The following is a 21,034-nucleotide window of genomic DNA, read 5'->3' on the forward strand; positions in this document are numbered from 1 at the left end:
TATGGGCATCTTAAATGTTTACAACCAGCTATAAAGGAAAAATTCCCTGTTATGTTTTGTTGCAAATGAACAATTAGCAAATCCTGCAGAAGGGAATGAAGTCTGGTACTTTATGCTAAGAATGGGAACCAGGCAACTGTCCCTTCTATTTTTAACTGGGCTCCTGACTTCCCTGTGTCCTTAGGCAAGTCAGCAAGGCCCTTCGTTTCTTCTTCTGTCGGCTGGGGTTGGAGCCCCTGACCTTGCTCACTGGGTTGGCCTATGAGTTGGCAAACATCACTGAAAATTCAAGACACTATTGACAAGCACATATCATTGCCTGTCTGCATCTTCTAAGAAAACTGCAGAGCATGACAAAGACCCTTGATTGATTGACTATGCTTATTGCTTTTACACTTGTAAAAGAAGAGTCATGCATCAAAATTTGGAACAGAATACTTTTAAGGTTCCTGGAAATGGTAACAATTTTTAATTCTCACTTTCCTTATCCCAGCAGTTCTAGGCCTTATTATAATGACGCAACCAGTGGTGGAAGGGTGGAAAACATGAAGGCTCACTAGCAATAACCTTCTTCCACAAGGAACAGAATGCTCTTCAGAGGAGCCCAGCCTGACTACACTAACTATGCCAACATCACCAAGCTGAGCGTTTGTCATCTCTGATATGCCAACAGCAAAATGACTTCCAAATTTTGCCAAGATTTTAAAAAGAGCTCAGGAAAAAAGTTCTCCGAGATGCTGCAGTATACACAGAATAGACAACTATTGCCCCTAACCCCCTGCCACCATACAAATATGAAGCTGAAAATACATATAGAAATGACCAAGTAAGAAAGACCCATCCCAATGGCCTCAGATGACAAGTATATTCACTTGTGGTATGGAGAAAGAATTCCATACAACCCATCCATAAAGAGTATTTTCATATCTACTTTCAGATACAATGCAGACACAGTAAAATTGTCTCATGCTTTTGAGGGTAGAAGTGGGCATTCTCTCTTCTCTTGCCTCCATGTTACCATGTGGCTGGATTTTGCTCTCTATTCCATACTGTTTTTGTCCCCAAAAGAGGAGTGACTTTTTTGACTAGTGACTTTGGGAAAAGATACCATGCACGTGTGGGTTGGCCCCTCTGGCTGAACATTTTTATTACAGCTCTCTAGTACAAATCATCAGAATAAAGCTATATGAACTCTTTCTAATCAGCATGCCCACAGAGATGATACATTCTGGTCCAGTGTGGACATCTGAAGTCTTCTGTAGAAACAGGCTCTTTACCTACAAGTGAAAAGCCTACAGTTCTGGGGAGCCAGTTCAACTTAAGCAGAAAGTACTAGAAGTTATTTGGCTATATGTTAGGTTGTATTTTTCAATCAAGGTATTATTGGTAATAAAGCTGATATGCTCACCTCCAACTATCTCACTTGTATGTTGATTTCTCAATCAACATACAAGTTCTGACTCAAAAGGGGAAGCTGGTCTTATTTTTAGTGACCCCCTAATATCTTCCTGGACATTTTCTTCTAATACCCATAAAACCAATCTAGAAACCTTCAGAGCATCACCAATGACTCCATAAAGCCAAGAGGGCCAGATGCCATGGATGGCCATGCATTTCCTGTGAGGGAGGAGCTTTTACATGTCTGCTGCAATTTTTTAAAGTTCTGGAACTGTCCATGGAAGAAAAATGAATGGTACCCAACTGCATGATTTCAGGCTGCATTTTTATTATAGGCTTCTAGTATAAATCACTAGAACAAAGCCTGTATGAGCTGCTGAATGTCAGAGACAAAAATAGTGTCACAGAACACTGTTAGGTAATTTTTTTTAACTACTATATATTTATATCAACAAAGGACCCCTAAGCTTTCATACTCTTGGGCATTTTTGGTAATGTGTTTATATTTTATTTTCTACACATCCCCACCTCACTTTCTAGTATGACAGACTTTTTGGTGCAGTAATGTACCAAATTCATTTTAAACAGTTATGTGTTCTAAGTATAGCACTATCTCCTCTGACAAGGGCTCGTTGTTACTGTGTGCAATCTCTCATCCAAGCACATATTTTGAGGGGAAAACAAACCAGAATAAGGAAATATGGAAATGGGAGAAAAGCCCTTTCCAAACACAATACTGAAGGTTTCTTTCTCAGGAATGAATCTCTGGGGGAGATAAGCATGCTGCCTGGAGATGTTCCCTTATCAGAAAAAAAGAAGACAGCAGAGAAATACAGCTGGGTCAGAGAGATGCTTTGCAGGCTTCAGGGGGTCACCCAGGGAAAAGGTCAGATGACGTTCCTCAAGTTTCCCAAGGCTGGGGTGGAGGGCAAAACTAAACCTTGGTTCCCTCATAGGTCTTCCACCATTGCTGGCTGAACTTTTCAATTCTATCACATTGTTTTTTGTTTTCCTTAAGAGGAATGAGATGGCATCATCATTTCCATACAAAGGTGAAGAGAATAATTCAACAGGGATAAATTCTTTTTGGAAAATGAGAACTTTTGAAGTCAATGGGTAAGTGGGTGATCAAAATGGTGGAGTAGGAGGATCCTGAACTCAACTCCTCCCACAGACACACTAAGGCTGCAACTATATACAGAGCAACTCTGAGAATGACCTGAAGACTAGCAGAACATTATTCCACAGCTAAAGATATAAACAAAAATCCACACTGAGAGTGGTAGGAGGGTTAGAGATGTGATCTTGACCCTTACCCTCAAATGTGGGACCTGCAAGTAGGAGGAATATCACAGGTATGGAGATTGTCCTTGAGGAATGAGGGGTTCAAGATCCACATCAACATCCCCTGCACTGGGAAGATGAGTCCCCATGATGTCTGGCTTTGAGAATTAGTGGAGCTTAACTCCAGGAGCTTTGAAAATGAGTGGGACTTGCCTCTAAGAGAGCGGGAGGTATGGGAAACCAAGACTCTTCTCTTAAAGGACCTGTGTACAAGCTCACTTGTTTGGGGACTGGGCCAGAGTCATAAGATGGAAAAATACCTGGTCATATGTGAAGGAGCTTCGCTGATGAGTTTCAGGACATGTACAAGAGACAAGAATCTTTAGGAATTTTCTCCAGGAACAGAAGCATGGAGAGGCACCATCTTTCCTGCCCTCCTATTACCTAGCTGGCCCACTCCTAGCCAGAGCCAGTTCTAACACTCTCTATCTACCTTGCTAGTATTGTTCACCCTGCTCCTGTGTTCCCCTGTGGACCTGCCATACCCAACCTCTGCCAACCTTGGCAAGTGTCCCTCCATAATGCTCCCACTCTTCCATACCTAATGGATAGACTCTGCCAGGACAAGCAAATCCCTAAAGCAGCTCCCATCTTGTCACAACTGGCAAGTGGCTCAGCCAAGACTGGTGCTCCCTCCAAAACTGCTCCTACCCAGCCACAACAGGCAGCCTCAGCCAGGAAGAGTGCCCCTGCACAGTAGTTCTCACCACACCACACCTGGGCAAGTGGCCTCAACTGGCACCAGGGCCCCCCTTCAAGGTCACTCTTAAGCTGGGGAGCAGCTCTGCCCCCCAGCATACCTAGAATAGTTGGGTCTTACAGCCAGCCATAACAAGGACTAGACTTCCCCAAGCATGCTTGCAGTAGCCTCCACTAGACATCTAAAATGTGCTGGGGACTAGCTCTGCCCACCAGTGAGACCACAGCAGTCACATCCCAGCTAAAACAGAAGGAGGCATACAGCCCACAGGGGATGCCCCTGGAGGTCCTGGTTCTGGTGACCAGGGGAGGACTGTGCTTCTGGGTCCCACAGGATGCTTTCTACATTAGACCACTCCTTCAAGACCAGGAGATGTAGCTGAGCTCCTTCATGCATAAAAACAAACACAGAGAGTCAGGCAAAATGAAGAGACAGAGGAATATGTTCCAAATGAAAGAACAAAACAAAACCTCAGAAAGAGAACTAAACAAAAAGAAGATAAGCAATCTACCTGATAAAGAGTTTAAAGTAATGGTCATAAAGATGCTCACTGAACTTGGAAAAATAGTCGACTACAGTAAAAACTACAACAAAGAGAAAGAAAATATAAAAAAAGAACCAATCAGAGCTGAAGAATACAATAACCAAAATGAAAAATACACGAGAGCAAATTAACAGCAGGTTAGAGAATGCAGAAGAACAGATCAGCGATCTTGATAGAGTAGAAATCACCCAGGCTCAGCAGTAAAAAGGAAAAAAAAAAAAAGATTAAAAAAAATGGGAATAGTTTACAGGACCTATAGGACAACATCAAGTGGACTAACACCTGAAATATAGGGGTCCCAAAAGGACAGAGAGAAAGGGGCAGAAATCTTATTTAAAGAAATAATAGCTAAAAAATTTCCTCACTTGGGGAAGAAAGCAGATATCCAGATCAGATCTGGGAGGCACAGAGAGCACCAAACGAGATGACCCCAAAGAGGTCCTCAGAAAAACATATAACAAAATGTCAAAAATTAAAGATAAGGAGAGAATCTTAAAAGTAGCAAGAGAAAAGCAACTAATTATGTACAAAGTGCTCTCATAAAACTATCAGCGGACTTTTCCACAGAAACCTTGCAAGTTATAAGAGAGTGGTAGGATACATTGGAAATGTTCAAAGGAAAAACCCTACAACCTAAAATATTCTACCTGGCAAGGTTATCATTCAGAATTGAAGGAGATAAAAGTTTATCAGACAAACAAAAAGTTAAAGGAGTTCATCACCACGAAATTAGCCTTACAAGAAATTTTATAGGAAATTCTTTAAGTCAAAAAGAAAAGTAAGAAAATTATGAAAGCAAAATATCTGGTAAAAGCAAACATATAGTAAAGGTAGTGGATCAGACTCTTAAAGAGCTGGCATGAAGGTGAAAAGATAAAAGTATTAAAATTAACTACATCTGTAATAACTACTTAAAAGATACACAAAACAAAAAGATGTAAAATATGAAGTCAAATGCAAAAAACACGGCAGAGAGAAAGTAAAAATAGTGTTTTCCACATTTGTTTGAATTAAGTGATCATCAACTTGATTGCTAATACCTACATTGTTATATATGAACCTCATAATATTAAAAAACCTATACTAGATACACAAAAAATAAAGAGGAAGGAATCCAAACATAACACTAAAGAAAGTCATTACAAACGAAGAGAGCAGGAGAAGGAACAGAGAGAACCACAAACACAAACAGAAAACAACATAATGGCAATCAGTACATACCTATCCATAATTACTTTAAATGTAAATGCACTAAATCCTCCAACCAAAAGACAAAGGCAACTGAATGAATTTAAAAAACAAAAAACAAGACTCATTTATGTTGCCTACAAGAGACTCACTTCAGACCTAAAGAAACATACAGACTGAAAATGAAGGGATGGAAAAAGATATTCTATACAAATGAAAATAAAAAGAAAGTTAGGATAATAATACATTTACTAGACAAAATTGACTTCAATATAAAGACTGTAAGAAAACACAAACAAGTGTGTTATGTAATAAGAAGGTCAATCCAACAAGAGAATTACCAATTGTAAATACATACACACTTAACATAGAAGCCCCTACATATATAAGGCAAATAGTAAGAGACATAAAGGGAACAACTGACAATAATACAGTAAGAGTAGGGGACTTTAACAACCCACTTATATCAATGGATAGATCTAGGCAGAAAATCTCTGAGGAAACAGTGGCCTTAAACAATACCTTAGATCAGATGGACTTAACAAATATACACAGAACATTCAATCCAGGTACACAATACACATTCTTTTCAGTGCATGTGGAACATTTTCCAGGATAGATCATATAAGCCATAAAACAAGTCTGAAACTGGAAAAAATGCAAACATGTGAAGCCTAAACAACATGCTACTAAACAACCAATGGGTCAATGCAAGAATAAAAGCAATCTAGAATTAATCCAATCCCCATCAAAATACCAACTGCATTTTTCACAGAGCTAGAACAAAGAATTCTAAAATTCATATGGAACCACAAAAGACTCTGAATAGCCAAAGCAGCCTTGAAAAAGAAAAGCAAAGCTGGAGGAACAACTGGGTGGCTTAGTTTGTTAAGAGTCTGCCTTAGGCTCAGGTCATGAACAGTAATAAATGGAAAGATACTTCATGCTCATGGACTAGAAGTTAATATTATTAAAATGTTCATACTACCCAAAGCAATATATAGATTCAATTCAATCCCTATCAAAACACCAACAGCATTTTTCACAGAATTAGAACAAATAATCCTAAAATTTGTATGGAACCACAAAGGACTCCATATAGCCAAAGCAATCATGAGAAAGAATAGCAAAACTGGAGGTATCATGCTCCCAGACTTCAAATTATACTTCAAAATTATAGTAATCTAAACAATATGGTGTTCGCATAAGGACACCTGGATGGCTCAGCAGTTGAGCGTCTGCCTTCAGCTCAGGGTATGATCCTGGTCTGGGGGGATCAAGTCCTGCATTGGGCTCCCTGTGAGAAGTCCCTCTTTTTATGTCTCTGCCTCTCCATGTCTCTCATGAGACATAGAAATGAAATGAAATCTTAAAAGAAACAGAACAAAACAATATGATGTTGGCATAAAAACAGATTAATGGAACAGAATAGAGAGTCCAGAAATAAACCCATGCTTATATGGTCAATTAATCCATGACTAAGGAGGCAATTATGTGCAATGGGGAAAAGATAGTCTCTACAATAACTGGTGATGGGAAAACAGGGCAACCTCATAGAAAAGGATGAGACGAGGTCACTTGTATACCATATACAAAAAAGAAACTCTAATGGATTAAAGACTTAAATGTAAGATCTGAAACCATAAAACTCTTAAAAGAAAACATAAACAGTAAATTCTTGGACATTGGTCTTAGCAATACGTGTGTGTGTGTGTGTGTGTGTGTGTGTGTGTGTGTAGGACCTGTCTCCTCAGGCAAGGGCAAAAAAGCAAAAATAAACACATGGGACTATATCAAACTAAAAAGCTTTTAAGGTAGCGAAGGAAATCATCAACAAAATGAAAAGGTAAGCTATGAATGGGAGATTTCCAAATGATATATCTGATGAAGGGCTAATATCTAAAATATATAATGAATTCATACAACCCAACACCAAAAAAAAAAAAAAAAAAAAGCCCACAAATAATTCAATTAAAAAATGAGCAGGGGATCTGAATAAACATTTTTCTAAAGAAGATATACAGACTGCCAACAGGCACACAAAAAGATGCTCAACATCATTCATCTTAAGGGAAATGTAAATCATAACCATAATAAGATACTACTTCACATTTGTCAGAATGGCTAATATGAAAAAAGACAAAAAAAAAAAAAATACCAAGCACTAGTGAGGATGTGGAGAAAAAGGAACCCTCATACACTGTTGGTGAGAATATAAAATGGTGCAGCCACTATGGAAAGCAGTATAAAAAATTAAAAATAGAACTACCATACAGTTCAGCAATTCCACTGCTGGGTATTTATCTGAAGAAAATGAAAACATGAATCTGAAAAGATATATGCACTTCTATATTCACTGTAGCATTATTTACAACAGCCAAGACAGGGAAGCAATGCAAGTGTTCATCAAATGATGAATGGATAAAGAAGATGTGGTATATATAACAATGGAAAATTATTCAATCATAAAAAAGAATGAAATCTTACCATTTCATGGATAGACCTAGAAGGTATTATGGTAAGTAAAGACAGACAAAGATGAATACAGTATGATTTCACTTATATGTGGAATCTAAATCAAATGAATAAACAAAATAGAGAGTCATATACACAGAGAACACACTGGTGGGTGCTAGAGGGGAGCAGACAGGGGGATGAGTGAAATAGATGAAGGGGATCAAGAGACACAAACTTTCAGTTATAAAACAAGTAAGTCATGAGAGGAAAAGTACAGCATAGGAAATATATAGTCAATAATATTACAATAATTCTGTATGGTGACAGATGGTAACTAGACTTATTGTGGTGATCATTTCATAACGTATATAAACATTGAATCACTGCTGTACACCTGAAACTAATATTGTATATGATCTATACTTCAGTAAAAAGAAAAATAAAGGCAATGTATGAGAATTTACACCCTAGTACAACTAGGGGAAATTTGGAAGAGCTCAATCAATCAGTTGATCTGTGTCTGTGACAAAAGGACAGACAATATGAGCTTGGATGTGTACAGATCTCAGCCTTCACTGGTATAAAGAACTGCAATTAGACAGGAGAGATATCTTGGAGGCAGAAGAAAGGAAGCAGAAAGAGGTATAAAAATGCCTTCCCTGCCCCATTCTGAGTCTCTGAGTCACCCTCATTCATAGCCTTGGGTACAGCCCTAGCTCCATGGTTACAACCTCTGTTCCCTCCTATAAGATTGCAATCTTAATAAAGTCTCAGCCCAGACTTCAGATTAAAACAAAACACAAAAGTTTTCCCTAAGAATTAAGTCACAAGTCTACTCTCGGGCAGACTTGGGGTTCAAATTTATTAACTCTGTGGTCGAGGGACCCCCAAGCTAAGAGATAAACATGAAAAATGGCTTAGATCTGCAGCATCTGGCAAAAGCCAATGTAAAAGCTCTTTGGAGAGACTGGTTCTCAATGCAGCCACAAGATTCCCATTAATAAAGCCCTGTCAAACACAACTTCATAATTCAAAATTACAAAATACACAAAATCACCTAGCCAAAATCAGCAGACACACAAAAAGCAGGGCAAGATAGAACTTCAGGTAACAGAACTACTGAACACAACACAGACTGTATAAAATATGTAGATTTAAAATTACTAAAGAAATAAAGAACTAAACACATATAAAGGGAATAAGATGTTTTCAAAAAGACAGGAGACATTTAAAGGAGAAAAACAGAATTTCAATAAATAGAAGATACTCTCAGTAAAATAAAAAAAAAAACCCAATGGATATGTTAAAAAGCCAAGTAGACTTAACAGAGAATTTGTGAATCAAAAGAAAGTGTAGAGAAAATTTTCCTGGATGAAACATACAGCAAAGATCCTAAAAGAATGTTCCATTCTGATCACTATTTGCATAGTGATATGGACAGCTGAGAGCTGCCCACAGTTAGGGCTGCCTCTTAATGGTAGGTCTGGAGGAAGTCAGTCTTATTAGGTTAGGTCTCCTTTTATCCATTTCTTCTTCTGAATCAGCACTCTTCCTCTTTTCTCTCCCCCCAGATTTAGATCTCTCACCTAGTAAATGTTGTAATAAACAGTGCACACGATCAGGGTCAATGCTGAATAGTCCATGCCTATGTGTCTATCAGCACATGGATGCACATTATTTATTCATGTGAGACACACACAGAGACAGAGAGAGAGAGAGAGAGACTGAGAGGCAGAGACACAGGCAGAGGGAGAAGCAGGCTCCATGCAGGGAGCCCGACGTGGGACTCGATTCTGGGTCTCTAGGATTAGGCCCTGGGCTGAAGGCAGCGCTAAACCACTGAGCCACCCGGGCTGCCCTGGATGCACATCTATAAACATAGTACATATACATTTATCAATGGTATGTTTTGAAATATACACATACCTGCAAAATAATAGCACCTACCAGCAACTCCAATTATGGTGGAATACAGATTAGAAGCTAAACTTGAGCTCTAATCTGACTGGGACACTGAGCAACTGTGTGACTGTGGGCAAGTCACAAGAGCAGTTCTCCCATCTATAAATTAAAAGGACTAAATTGAATAATTTCCAGGATCTCTTCCTACTGCATTCTCATACTGTTTATAACTTTAAAAAGCTAACAAGATTCATACCATTTATGTAGTTTATGTTGTAGGATGGACAGGTCTCTGTGCAGAAACTTGTTCTTATTTACATTAACAAGTGATAATCAGGCTTTTTGGGCTAGAGCAGATCAGAAGTAATGATTGAGGAGTGAAAAATGAACAAGTAGGGGTTCCCTGAGCCAAATACACTGACAGTAGCTTTAAAAAGGTAAAGGGCAGATGACTGTTATTCCGTGTTATTAACACGGAAAAAGCCTATAACAGGAAACCTAAAAAGAATGGCTATTTTAGCCATTTACTGTAGGATCAGATAGATGTACACACCTTAACAGCCCTCCAAGGCAACATTATGTAACAATACTGAGCAATAATTGATGCTGCTGATAACCTTGAGTAATCAAGAAAAGGTTGGCTTGTAAGTTAGGTATGCCCTATGTGAAAGTGGGAAAGTATTAAAATGCATTTTATTAAGATTCCCCTCTTGATCTCAGGGTTGTTAGTTTGAGCACCATGTTGGGTGCAGAGATTACAAAAAAAACAAAAAACAAAAACAAAAACAAAAAACCCAAACCAAACTTTAAGGAGTGCCTCAGGCCTCAGTGGTGCAGTCAGTTCAGCATCCAACTCTTGGTTTCGGCTCAGGTTGTGATCTCAGGGCCATGAGAGTGAGCCTTGTGGTTCAGCAAGGAGTCCGCTTAGGACTCTCTCCCTCTCCCTCTCCCCACTGCCATGCATGTGTATACTCTTTCTTTCTCTCTCTCTCTCTCTCTGAAATCAATCTTAGAAAGATTCCCATAAAGAAGTTAAAAAATATTAAAAGGGTTTTAAAGACTTAGAACATTCTTTCAAGTGGACTCTTCATGTATGCGCATGTAAGTGTATGTAATTATATAGAGAAATATTTATTAAGGATGTTATATATATGTTGTATACAGGGTACTGTCAAGTGGCCCAAGGAAGATCTATAAACTGCTTTTTAGAAATTTATAATCAAACACAAAAATCCCTATAAACAATATATATAATAGGATGGTTAATCAACTGTATGAAACAAAAATATATTGATACAAAGTAGCAGCATTATTATAGTCAGATTTCATGTGGAGAATACTGCAGGCAAGACTGCCACAGAGGTGAGAGAGGTGAACACTGTTCTGGAGAGCGAAGCTCTCAAGAATCCACGGAAAGTTGGGAAAAGATCCATGGCAAGGGAAGGAGTCAAATGCTTCCCACATGAGGGGAGGTGAGGGCATGCTGCCTACTGACCATGTAAGTCCATCACCGTCAGGAGTCATCTGAGTTCACGGGAGACAGCCAGTTAATGATGTCATAAGGCAAGTCTGGACCATCAGACGAGTTTAAGAGCCAAACCTTTCCACATTTGTGTGGATGAGCTCACAGACACAGCACATTTATAGGACAAGGGTCACAGGGAAAAACCCTTCACCTGTGGAACACCCTACTTTACAAAGGAATGAAGGAAAACTATCAAAGTGACTTGGAGAGTGACTAGCAAGATTAAAGTCTGAGAATACAATGTAATTATAAGTTCTATAGATATATTATATTAAAGCAAATCACTAAAATGGAAAAAAAATTAATAGAAAACTGTCACATTTTGTCTTCTTAGTCAAATAACTAAACATCATCTAGTGTGAATGGACAGGGAGGTAAATATAGATCTGATTATAAATGTATGCATTTAAACACTTCCCTAATACTGTGTTCTTGAATTTCTATTTTGTTTAGAAGTTTTCAGTTAAAAACAAATTTTTATAATTACATTTAGAATTAAGAGTTAGCAAAGCACTTCAGCCGAATGCTCTCTAGAACAAGCATTTCTAAATCTATTACGTCCTTCAAAACAAAAGTTATTACCAATATCTGCTGTGTTCAGAGAGCCAAGATGTTGATAGCTAACTTTAAATAAAATGCCATAAGAAATTTAATAATTAAGTTAATCTCAAAGTATTTTACAAAGCATTCACATTATCATTTCTTTAAGGGGCAAGATCCCTTACAGTACAATGTGCAGACATGTTCAAATATGAATCTCTAGTATAAAGCATGGTCTCTTCATTGTTGTTAGTTTCCAGAGGGCAGGCATTATCAGATTTACTTACATCCTACTTTTCCACCTCTTCACTTCCCTCTCTCTTGCTACTAATAGTAATACAGTTAACTCTTGAACAACACAGGTTTGTACTGTGCAGGTCCACTTATACATGGAGTTTTTTTTGGATACATACAGTATTGTAAATATATTTTCTCTTCCTTATAATTTTTTAATGTTTTCTTTTCTAGAAACTTTATTATAAAAATGCAGTATATAACACACATAACCAACAAAATATGTGTTAATCGACTGTTATTGGTATGGTTTCTGGTCAACAGTGGGCTATTAGTAGGATTTTCGACTGTGTGCCTCTAACGCCTATGTTATTCAAGGGTCAACTGTACACACTCTTGTGCACAAAGAAAGGTTTCGTAAAATGTGGTAAATACTATTCCAGTTTTCATTCCATAGTTACCAGAGCCAGTTCCAAACATCTTTGATATTGTAAAACCTCAAATGCTTTTTTAGACAGGCCAATCCTAAGAAAAGAGGAGAATACTCTTGCATACACGCACGGAAAAGAGCTTTTATAAAAGCCCTTTCCCCAGCTCTGGAAACAATAGATATTCATAGTTACTAGGGGGTTCTGTGTTACGTACAGATAAGAGCTTTCAAACCAGCAAAACAAGAGCAGAGTCACTACTTTCTAATTAACCTAATTGTGGTGCAGCCTGATTATCAGAAGTGGTTATCTAGGGGCCATAGCTGAGCAACCTACCAGCTGGCATCAGCAGAGGCAACAATGTTCTCTTTGCTTTCTCCCACATAGGGACTGACATCAGGAGGGGGGGCGAGCATTTCAAATAAGAGTGAGTGAGCGTGAGTGAGTGTGTGTGTGTATGTATGATCAAGCAGGTTTGCACATGCATAAATTTCAAACAAACTTAAAAATCTCACCATTACCAGAAACATTAGCAAATTATTAAACAAACAGGTGATTTATGAAATTATGAAATGGTGAAATCTCACCACTACCAGAAACATTAACAAATTATGAAACAGACTTGTAAATTTGACATTTTATCAAACAAATATGTTTTCTTTCCTATTTTTCCTCCCATTTTACATCTCATGTGCAAAGTATTACAAGTAGAGAAATTAGAATCACACTGATAAATTGGAAATAAATTATAAGCAGATAACCTAAGATTCTGTCTAAATTCTATGGACATTATTTATTACAATTATTTAATTAGAATTACTTAATAAATTAAGGAAGATTCCATACTAGAGTAAGAGGTTTTACTAGGTCAAAGTAATGAATGAGGCTGAATCCCTGCTAATAAAAACAAAGAATGCTGTCCTTAGTTTAGTTGTAATCCTGCCTGTAAGCAAGAAAATGGGCTGACCTTTTCAGTCTGAAGATTTATGATGGGATTTCATATAATTCTAAAACTAAAGGCAAAATAAGAAAAATGCTTGTGGTCCTAAGAAACATTCAGAAGGGTCATCAATCAGAACGGGGCTGGGGGGTTTCTAACCACTGGTCAAAAACAGCAGCCTGAGTGATATACAGCTGGGGGGACAGACACTGCGAGTGGGAGGGAGAAGGGGGATGAAAACAAGTATTGTATCTATACATATACATTTAAACAAACATATAAATTTATAAACACACACACACACAGCTCAAAAGTGAGAAAGAAAATCTGGGGCCCATGGCAGTAGAGGAGCTTAAAGCTGTGGATCACCCAAGAGAAACCATAAGAGATAGGATGGTAAAGGGTTACAGTATGAACCTGGAAGCCAGACTACAGGGTTTGCATCCAGCTCCTCCACTTACTTTCCAATTGGGATGATGATGAGAATTGCCTGACATAGTTAACATGATATTAAGATAAGTTAACACATATGAAGAAAGTGCCTAGAACAGTGCCTGCCACATAGCAAGCAAGCACTCAGTAAATGTTAGTTGATTTTACTACCATTATTGTTAACCAGGCTAGGACACCAGATGTTAGCGATTTATAGCCCCACAAGGAGCAAAAGTCAAGACCGTGAGACAATTGGGAACCACAAAATCCTGGTCAAGTCAGAAAATCTTCTGCCACCAACCGGAGGAGTTGATAGGGAGGGAGCCACCTGCCTCAAGCCAAAGGTGAAAAGAGAGTCTTGAGAAATCAGAGCCCCTGGCCCTGTACCTGGCTTGGGTGTGGCACCTGAATGTTGGCACTATCCAACCTGGGTGACAGTAACATAAAAAGAGTTCATTTAATAAAGCTCAACGGGCCCTGGTAGAGGCTGCCATGAATTCATCCCAGAGAGATACTGGACAATCCAGGGTGAAAAAATCATACAGAGTACTGAGTACAAATCCACACTTAGACATGTCCTGGCTAAAGCTACCAGAGACAGAAATCTGATTACTTACAAAGGATGTGGACTCATCAGGAATAATTGATGCCCGAGGACAATGGAATCATGTCTTCAGCATGCGGAGGGGAAATAACTGTCAACTTAGAATTCTGTACTATCATTCAAGAGCTAGAAACAATTGCAGGCAAAAAAACAAAAACAAAAACAAAAACAAAAACAGAGACTGCATCACCCACAGGCCCAGAATGCAAGGGATACTGACTCAGACAAGAAAGAGCTCCAAAAAAAGAGAGACATAAGAAACGGTGTTTGCTAGGAAAGGAAAACAAATAAACAAACAAACAAACAAACAGATGGGAGCTTCCTCAACCTTCCACAACCAACCTAAAAAGTCACCTTTACCCATGGAGTGGAGGGATACATCTTTCCTGAGATTAGAGAGGAAAAGCTGTCTTTCTCCTTGTATTCTGAGGATGCCTTATTTTCTCGGGAATCTGACTCTGTCAACAGCTTCCTCCTTCTATGTTACTCCTTTAAAACTAACTTCTAATTGTTTAACAATTTATTAAAGGCAAGTATTTTGAAATTATTTATAATGAAAATCAGCAGGTCCCGCCACCCTTGTCAGCCAGTCCTGTTTCCTGGCAATGACTATCTTCAGATCTTTGAACTGTCTTGTCATATTTATCTTCCTATTTTTAAGTAATATGCAGTGCCAGGGGGCCTTTGAAAAATCCATCACGTGCTGGCCAAGGCTGCTGGCCATTTGCCATGTGAAAATCCTTCCTTAATCTGGGAAAAAGAGACTTAATAGCTGTCCCAGTGCCACAGTGTTCTTGTTTTAGAACACGGAACACCAAGACTTCACCCATTCCATTCCCAAGAGATAATTTAAGTTATAAGGCAAGATATTTTGCAAAATTTTTATCTTACTCTTCTCTTAAGAATTTACTCATGCTTGCTACTTCATTCCATTTCTGGTCAAGAACAAAACAGGTCATCATTGAGAGCAACCCCATGGTAAATGAATAACGTTCAAAAACTCAAACCAGTCACTTCGCCCCAGGGTATGAATGAAAACAAGTATTGTATCTATACATATACATTTAAACAAACATATAAATTTATAAACACCACATGTGTGGACTTGGGTATGAATAATCTAGGATGTGGAGGAGCCTATCCCTTCCAAGAGGTTGGTAAAGGTGGGAGTTACCGGTGTGGGGTGTTGGAGCCTGTCATGGTTTGGACTTTGGGAACAAAAAAGATATTTCACCAGCAGAAGGCTGAGAAACCAGTAGAGATAATATTTGATTACTTAGTATTACCTTTACATGAAATTTTTTTAAAACTTCATTGAAAATCTTTTTGACTAATAATCTGTCTCTTAAGAGCTCTAAATCTTTCACTCATTGTCTTATTTTTAAAAACTAAAAAAAAAAAAAAAAAAAAAAAAAAGTACCAACAGCCAAAAAAAAAAATCTAAAACAAAAACCAACCAACATTTCGTAGGGCCTGAAAAGGAGAAAGAGGCCTCCCCTGATCTGTGGCCAAAAATGTTACTGGAACACATTCTTACACTACTTTTTTCTTGCTTTATCAATTTAGAATGTAACTTCTGATAATGGAGGATAAGAACTGAGTTTATTTCCCAACATCCTAGCTATATCTCAGTTTTTGTTAAATCAGTAGTTGGTTCTATGTTTCTCTGCTGAGCTGTTAAGTATACTCTGATTTTTCTTTCTTGAACATTTTGCTTTTCTGGAGTTGATGGGTCTTCATTTCATCATCTGCTTCATATTTTATTACCTATTGTTTATTATTCTCAAAGACTCTATATGTAAAACCTTGTGTCTACACAAACATTAGATATCTGGGGAATACCACCCCACTACATTTTTTCTTCTTGAAACCATTCTGTTCTACAGTCATCCATCCTCTTTTCTCACCAGATTCCCCAGGCCTGTTGCAGAGCTGGCAATCTGGAACCTCTCCATTACTCCAATAGGTTCTCATGATGGTGAAAGGCCAATCTTTTGAGAAGCCAACTGTCTGAAAATATCATTATTCTACTGTCACAACTTATAGTGCTGGATACAGACTTCTAAATTAGATTTTTTTTTCCTCCTAAGTTCTTTTTAAGGCACTCTTTCATTCTCTTACAGCTTTAACTACTGCTTTTTAAGAAGTCCAATGAACTTTCCAGTCCTTTGTATATGACCTTTCTTTTCTTCTTTGTTCCAGTACCTTATCTCTATCCCCGGCATTCCTACACTTCATGATGACATGCCTGTCTATGAGACATGAGACTATTTTTGTTCCTTGCACTGGGTCCGTGGCAAGCCCTTTCCATTTGGAGATTCAGGTCCTTCAGTTCTGGGAAATTAATCTGTGTAGTTTGAGAGCTTCCCCTTGTCTACAGTCTCTCTCCTGTCTTCTGGAACTCCCAAGAATCAGATGTTGTACATCCTAGACTGAGTCTCTAATTTTCTTATTTTATCCCCCTACTGTCCAGTTCATTGTATGTGTGTACACCTTGTGGAAGATTTTCTTGACTTTATCTTCTAACTCTCGTGGATTTTTTTTTTTTTGCTATCATAATTTTAATTTCTGAGAGATTTTTGTTCTGATTCTTTATTTTTAAAAAGTGGTATCATGTTCTTATCTCAAAGATGCAGCTACCTTCTCTTAAGATATTTATAAGAACTTCTAATTTTTTAAAGTATTCTTTTTTTAAAAAAAAAATTTATTCACAAGAGATAGAGAGAGAGAGGCAGACACATAGGCAGAGGGAGAAGCAGGCTCCCTATGGGGAGCCTGATGCAGAACTTGATACCCGGACCCTAGGATCATGCCCTGAGTGAAGGCAGATGCTCAACCACAGAGCCACTCAGACACTCCTAATTTCAAAGTATTCTTTTACCCTGTGCATTAACTGTTATTTCTTATTTCTTTAGTCTTTTGATTTTGGGTTCTGTCCATTATGTTGGAGAACTTCCTCATATGTCTAGTAATTTTTGGCCATTGGTTTATATTTTGAAGTAGCTACTAAAATGCTGATTAAAAGTTCTAAATTATTTAAGTACCTAGGGCTTGTTGACTGATGGCCTCCATTCTAGGACAATCAAGTGGCCAGGCAGGTTTTTTATAGAGACCCCCCACCCAAGTGTCAGTATCTGAAGTTCTTCCCTCCAGAGACATATAATCTCCAAACAAGTTCCTGCAGATTCCTGCTTGGCAGAGGAGAGGGAGGAGAGAGATGGCCATACTAGGTCACTTGGGCTCTTAAAACAGGGTCAAAAAAAGCACTGGGCAGGTCCTAGAGTCTACAATGCAGACACTGTCTTACACTGGTGCCTTTTCTCTGCCTGGGGTCCCCAGGGGGAGTGAGTCACCAGTTGAATTTCTCCCCAAGCTACAGATTCCTATTGGAGTGGGGTAGCTGCAGAGGGTCAAGGAGAGAACCTTAAATCTAACTGCTCAGACTCCTGAATTAATCCCTTGTTTCCACCCCCCCTGGCCTTCTACAAAACCTAGGGATCCTATATCCAGATGCTTTCTGAGGCTATACAGGGCATGACATCTTATTTCTCACTAGTGGCTCTTTCTGCAGGCTATTTGTCTCTTTCTTGGCTTATAGTTAACTCTGCTCCGCTAAGTCAGTCCCTCCTCCATCTACCATCTCTCACAAACTCTGGTCTCCTATTTTCACACAGGTTTTATAAGTATTAAATTATTTTACTGTAATTTCAGTAGGGTTTCTTTGGGGTGAGAGGAAACACAGATTAAAATGCACATGTTCAAGCCTATTTATGTTTGCAGTTAATGTTCTTACTTTACAATACAATTAAAAACACTTTATTGCAGTAACAATAGTTTTTTATCTTCTTATTGGTATATCTGACAAATGGTCACCATTTTTTTGTGTACAAAAACAACCAAATGCAGAGTCAGAATACCACAGCATCAATACACCATCTTAGAGCTGAGAGGAGAGCAACTGTCTAAATGTCTCAATACATTTACAAAGGTAAAACACAGGGTTTTGAAGTGCTATGGGAGTGACAATGTTCTATTCTGGTAGTTTTGTTGTAATTTTGCTCACATACTGAAATAGGTCTTTTGAAGACAGAAACATTTTGGAACAAGAGGTAGATTAACTCTGTCGAGAGAATAACCTACTAGGCTCCTTAAATCGTGAGTGTAGTGGGCTCTGAAGAGGAAAAACAAATCCCAGCTCAAGCAAAACTGGATATCTAAACTTTGACTGTCATTTAATTAATATAAGCCAAGCTCTCAATGCTCAAATGTCCCAAACACCTTCACTGTTTTACTGCTATGCTTATCACTGGGCAAGCACCTTCTTTGGTGTATAGCAAGAAGTCTTTCAAAGTATGTTGACATTTTAGTTTTGAGTTGTCTCTAATGTTTGACCACATTTAGCCACAACCGAAAAGCCTATTTATGGAAAACATGCCTATCTGCAGATAGATCTATTTCCAAATGTGAACTATAATAAATACTTTGTTGGATACTATATTCCCAGCTGGAAAAACCTAAAAAGAACTCAGAGGTTATGTGTAGTCTCTTGATAATGAACTACCATGTGGAAAAAAAAATGTTTTTAGCTCAGAAAGAAAAAAAGGAGAGGAGTTGTGATAAACTGCTTTCCATTTCACTTGTCTGAATAGATATTACTCTACTTCTCCTATATCTGCATCTCTGCCCCAAAAAAGAACTCATACACTTGCAACTGAAAAATTGTCTCTTTCCAAACAAAAATGATTTCTCCATAGATAGAAACTCTAAGCCAGAGGGAGGGAGGGGCAGACATCCCTTTATCTGTCTTTCCCCCAGAAAGACTCAAGAGCAAACCAAAGGTGATCCTGGATAGGGTTTGCAGGTATGGGAGTCCTCCACAACAAAAAGCACAAATAAGAAAAAAATTTCCAAGATAGAGACCCTACTGCAATATAACCAAAGCCCTGGGTATAGCAGACACACTGGAGACACGGCCCCAAACCTCCTACTCTGGACAGCGACTCTGAGGAAAGTACACCGCTGCCTCAGTCAAGTCAACCAGCTTTCACTTGTATTTCAATGTTAGAAAGTATAGAAATCACCCATGACAGTCCCTCCTCCTCCCTCCCCTTCACCACCATCTATACACATTCCCTCCAAGGATGGCAGGAAATCCCACACCCAGTTGATGCTATATGTCTTGGACAGACTACAATTTATTTATTACCTCAAATATTCACATTGTTCCTTCCATCCTTTTCTTCAAAATTCAGCCAACTATATGAAATTATGGGATAATCTTGCTGATGAGTACACTAGACCTAGTCATTCCTTGAGTTTAAGTGAAAATGAGCAGATAAATGAGTGGTTAACTCAATGTATATTGTGGTTGACTTGTTCTCTCCATTATCAACCACTTAATTTCCAATAATCATAATCATTATTGACCTTACACTATAATATCATGCATCATACGCTGTCTCCTGTGACTAGACTCCTCCTCCTCCTTCATTTTCCTGCCTAACTCCTATCTGGCTTCTCCGATAGCTCAGACACCACCTCTTCCAACAAGCTTTCCAATCATACTCATACCTCAATTTATCACAATAATCCTTCTCTTACAGAATTAGGTGTTCTTCCTCTGGGTTCCAAAACCATACCTACACAGGCATACCTTCACAGGCGTAATTACACAGTACTCTACTTGTTTATAAGTAGACACTAGTACAAAACACTTCTCCCTACCTAGCCTTTAAACCCTTCAAAGAAAAGGACTGATTGTCAATCACCTTCAAGTTCCACTTCATAGCACAGTGTCTGGTATTTTGTGGACATTTTAAAATGTGCATGCAATGAGTGAATACATGTATGAACAAAGGGATGATGTTTAGACTTAGAAACAGAATTATAGAGATGGGTCTTTAGAAAACATTTAGTTCTTCTTTCACCCAAAATTCCCTAAATAAGTACTTCCTAAGAGTCATGCCAGATGTGAAAACAAGGAAATCACTACCTATGTCCAATAAAACAGAAACATTTTCTATGAAAATATGATTAAATAAAAAACCTTACCGGGAGAGTTCCAGGCAGAGATGCATCAAAAAAGGATACCAAAGAATTTGGAGGTGCTGCAAATTGGACTTGAGATCCAGAGAAGAGTTTAGAGTTGGAAGAGATCTGGGCATGAATTTCCAAACCGACCACAGCTGCCCATTTGTGTTCACTAAAGAGAAAGAATGGTTAAGAAATAGTTAGATCCACCATTATGCATGAATTTCTATGATCCTAAACCACACATGTTAATTTGCTATTTGTGTTAATTAAGATTTTCGATTCTTTTAAAAAATATGTCACATTTTATCGATTACTGAATCAAAAGTAATTCAACATGACCGTCTACAGGGCCAGCAAAATAAAATTCATTTACAACATGGCATAGGGAGAGTTCACTGTACAACGAGGAAGGTTATGAAGGACAATTTGGCATCTTGAAACAATTTAGAAATGGCTATCAAGTGATGTCTGCTTGGCTGACTTCAGTGAAAAGCAGCATTTTCTAGATTAACTGTCCTTTAGCAATTAATAACTCAGTAAATGAAAGCTGACCTTGCAAACATTTTTAGAAGTAACATAAATATCATACTTCTACTACTAGAAAAATAATGGTGTGTAGTTGTATATCCTATTTAAAAAGGAAGGGAAATTCTTTGTCATGTTTTGAATCATTTTATACCAATGGCTTCCAAGTAAAATGACCAGAGTGACCACAGATGTAACAGATCATCACTAAATCATACTCTTCCTGGGATTTGGGGCAAA

General features: G+C 38.2%; 1 protein-coding gene across 2 annotated transcripts in view; it reads right to left on the reverse strand.

Moving 5' to 3' along the window:
- The window catches only part of GATB (glutamyl-tRNA amidotransferase subunit B), an 89,825-nt gene that overhangs the window by 67,101 nt on the left and 1,690 nt on the right, over positions 1-21,034 (reverse strand). For both annotated transcript variants that reach the window (XM_072724825.1, XM_026016591.2), the window contains exon 2: positions 20,288-20,438. In XM_072724825.1, coding sequence (XP_072580926.1) covers positions 20,288-20,438 — 151 coding nt within the window. The remainder of the gene's footprint in view (positions 1-20,287; positions 20,439-21,034) is intronic.

The sequence above is a fragment of the Vulpes vulpes genome, chromosome 10 (genome assembly GCF_048418805.1).
Source record: "Vulpes vulpes isolate BD-2025 chromosome 10, VulVul3, whole genome shotgun sequence".
In the NCBI taxonomy this organism is placed as follows: Eukaryota; Metazoa; Chordata; class Mammalia; order Carnivora; family Canidae; genus Vulpes; species Vulpes vulpes.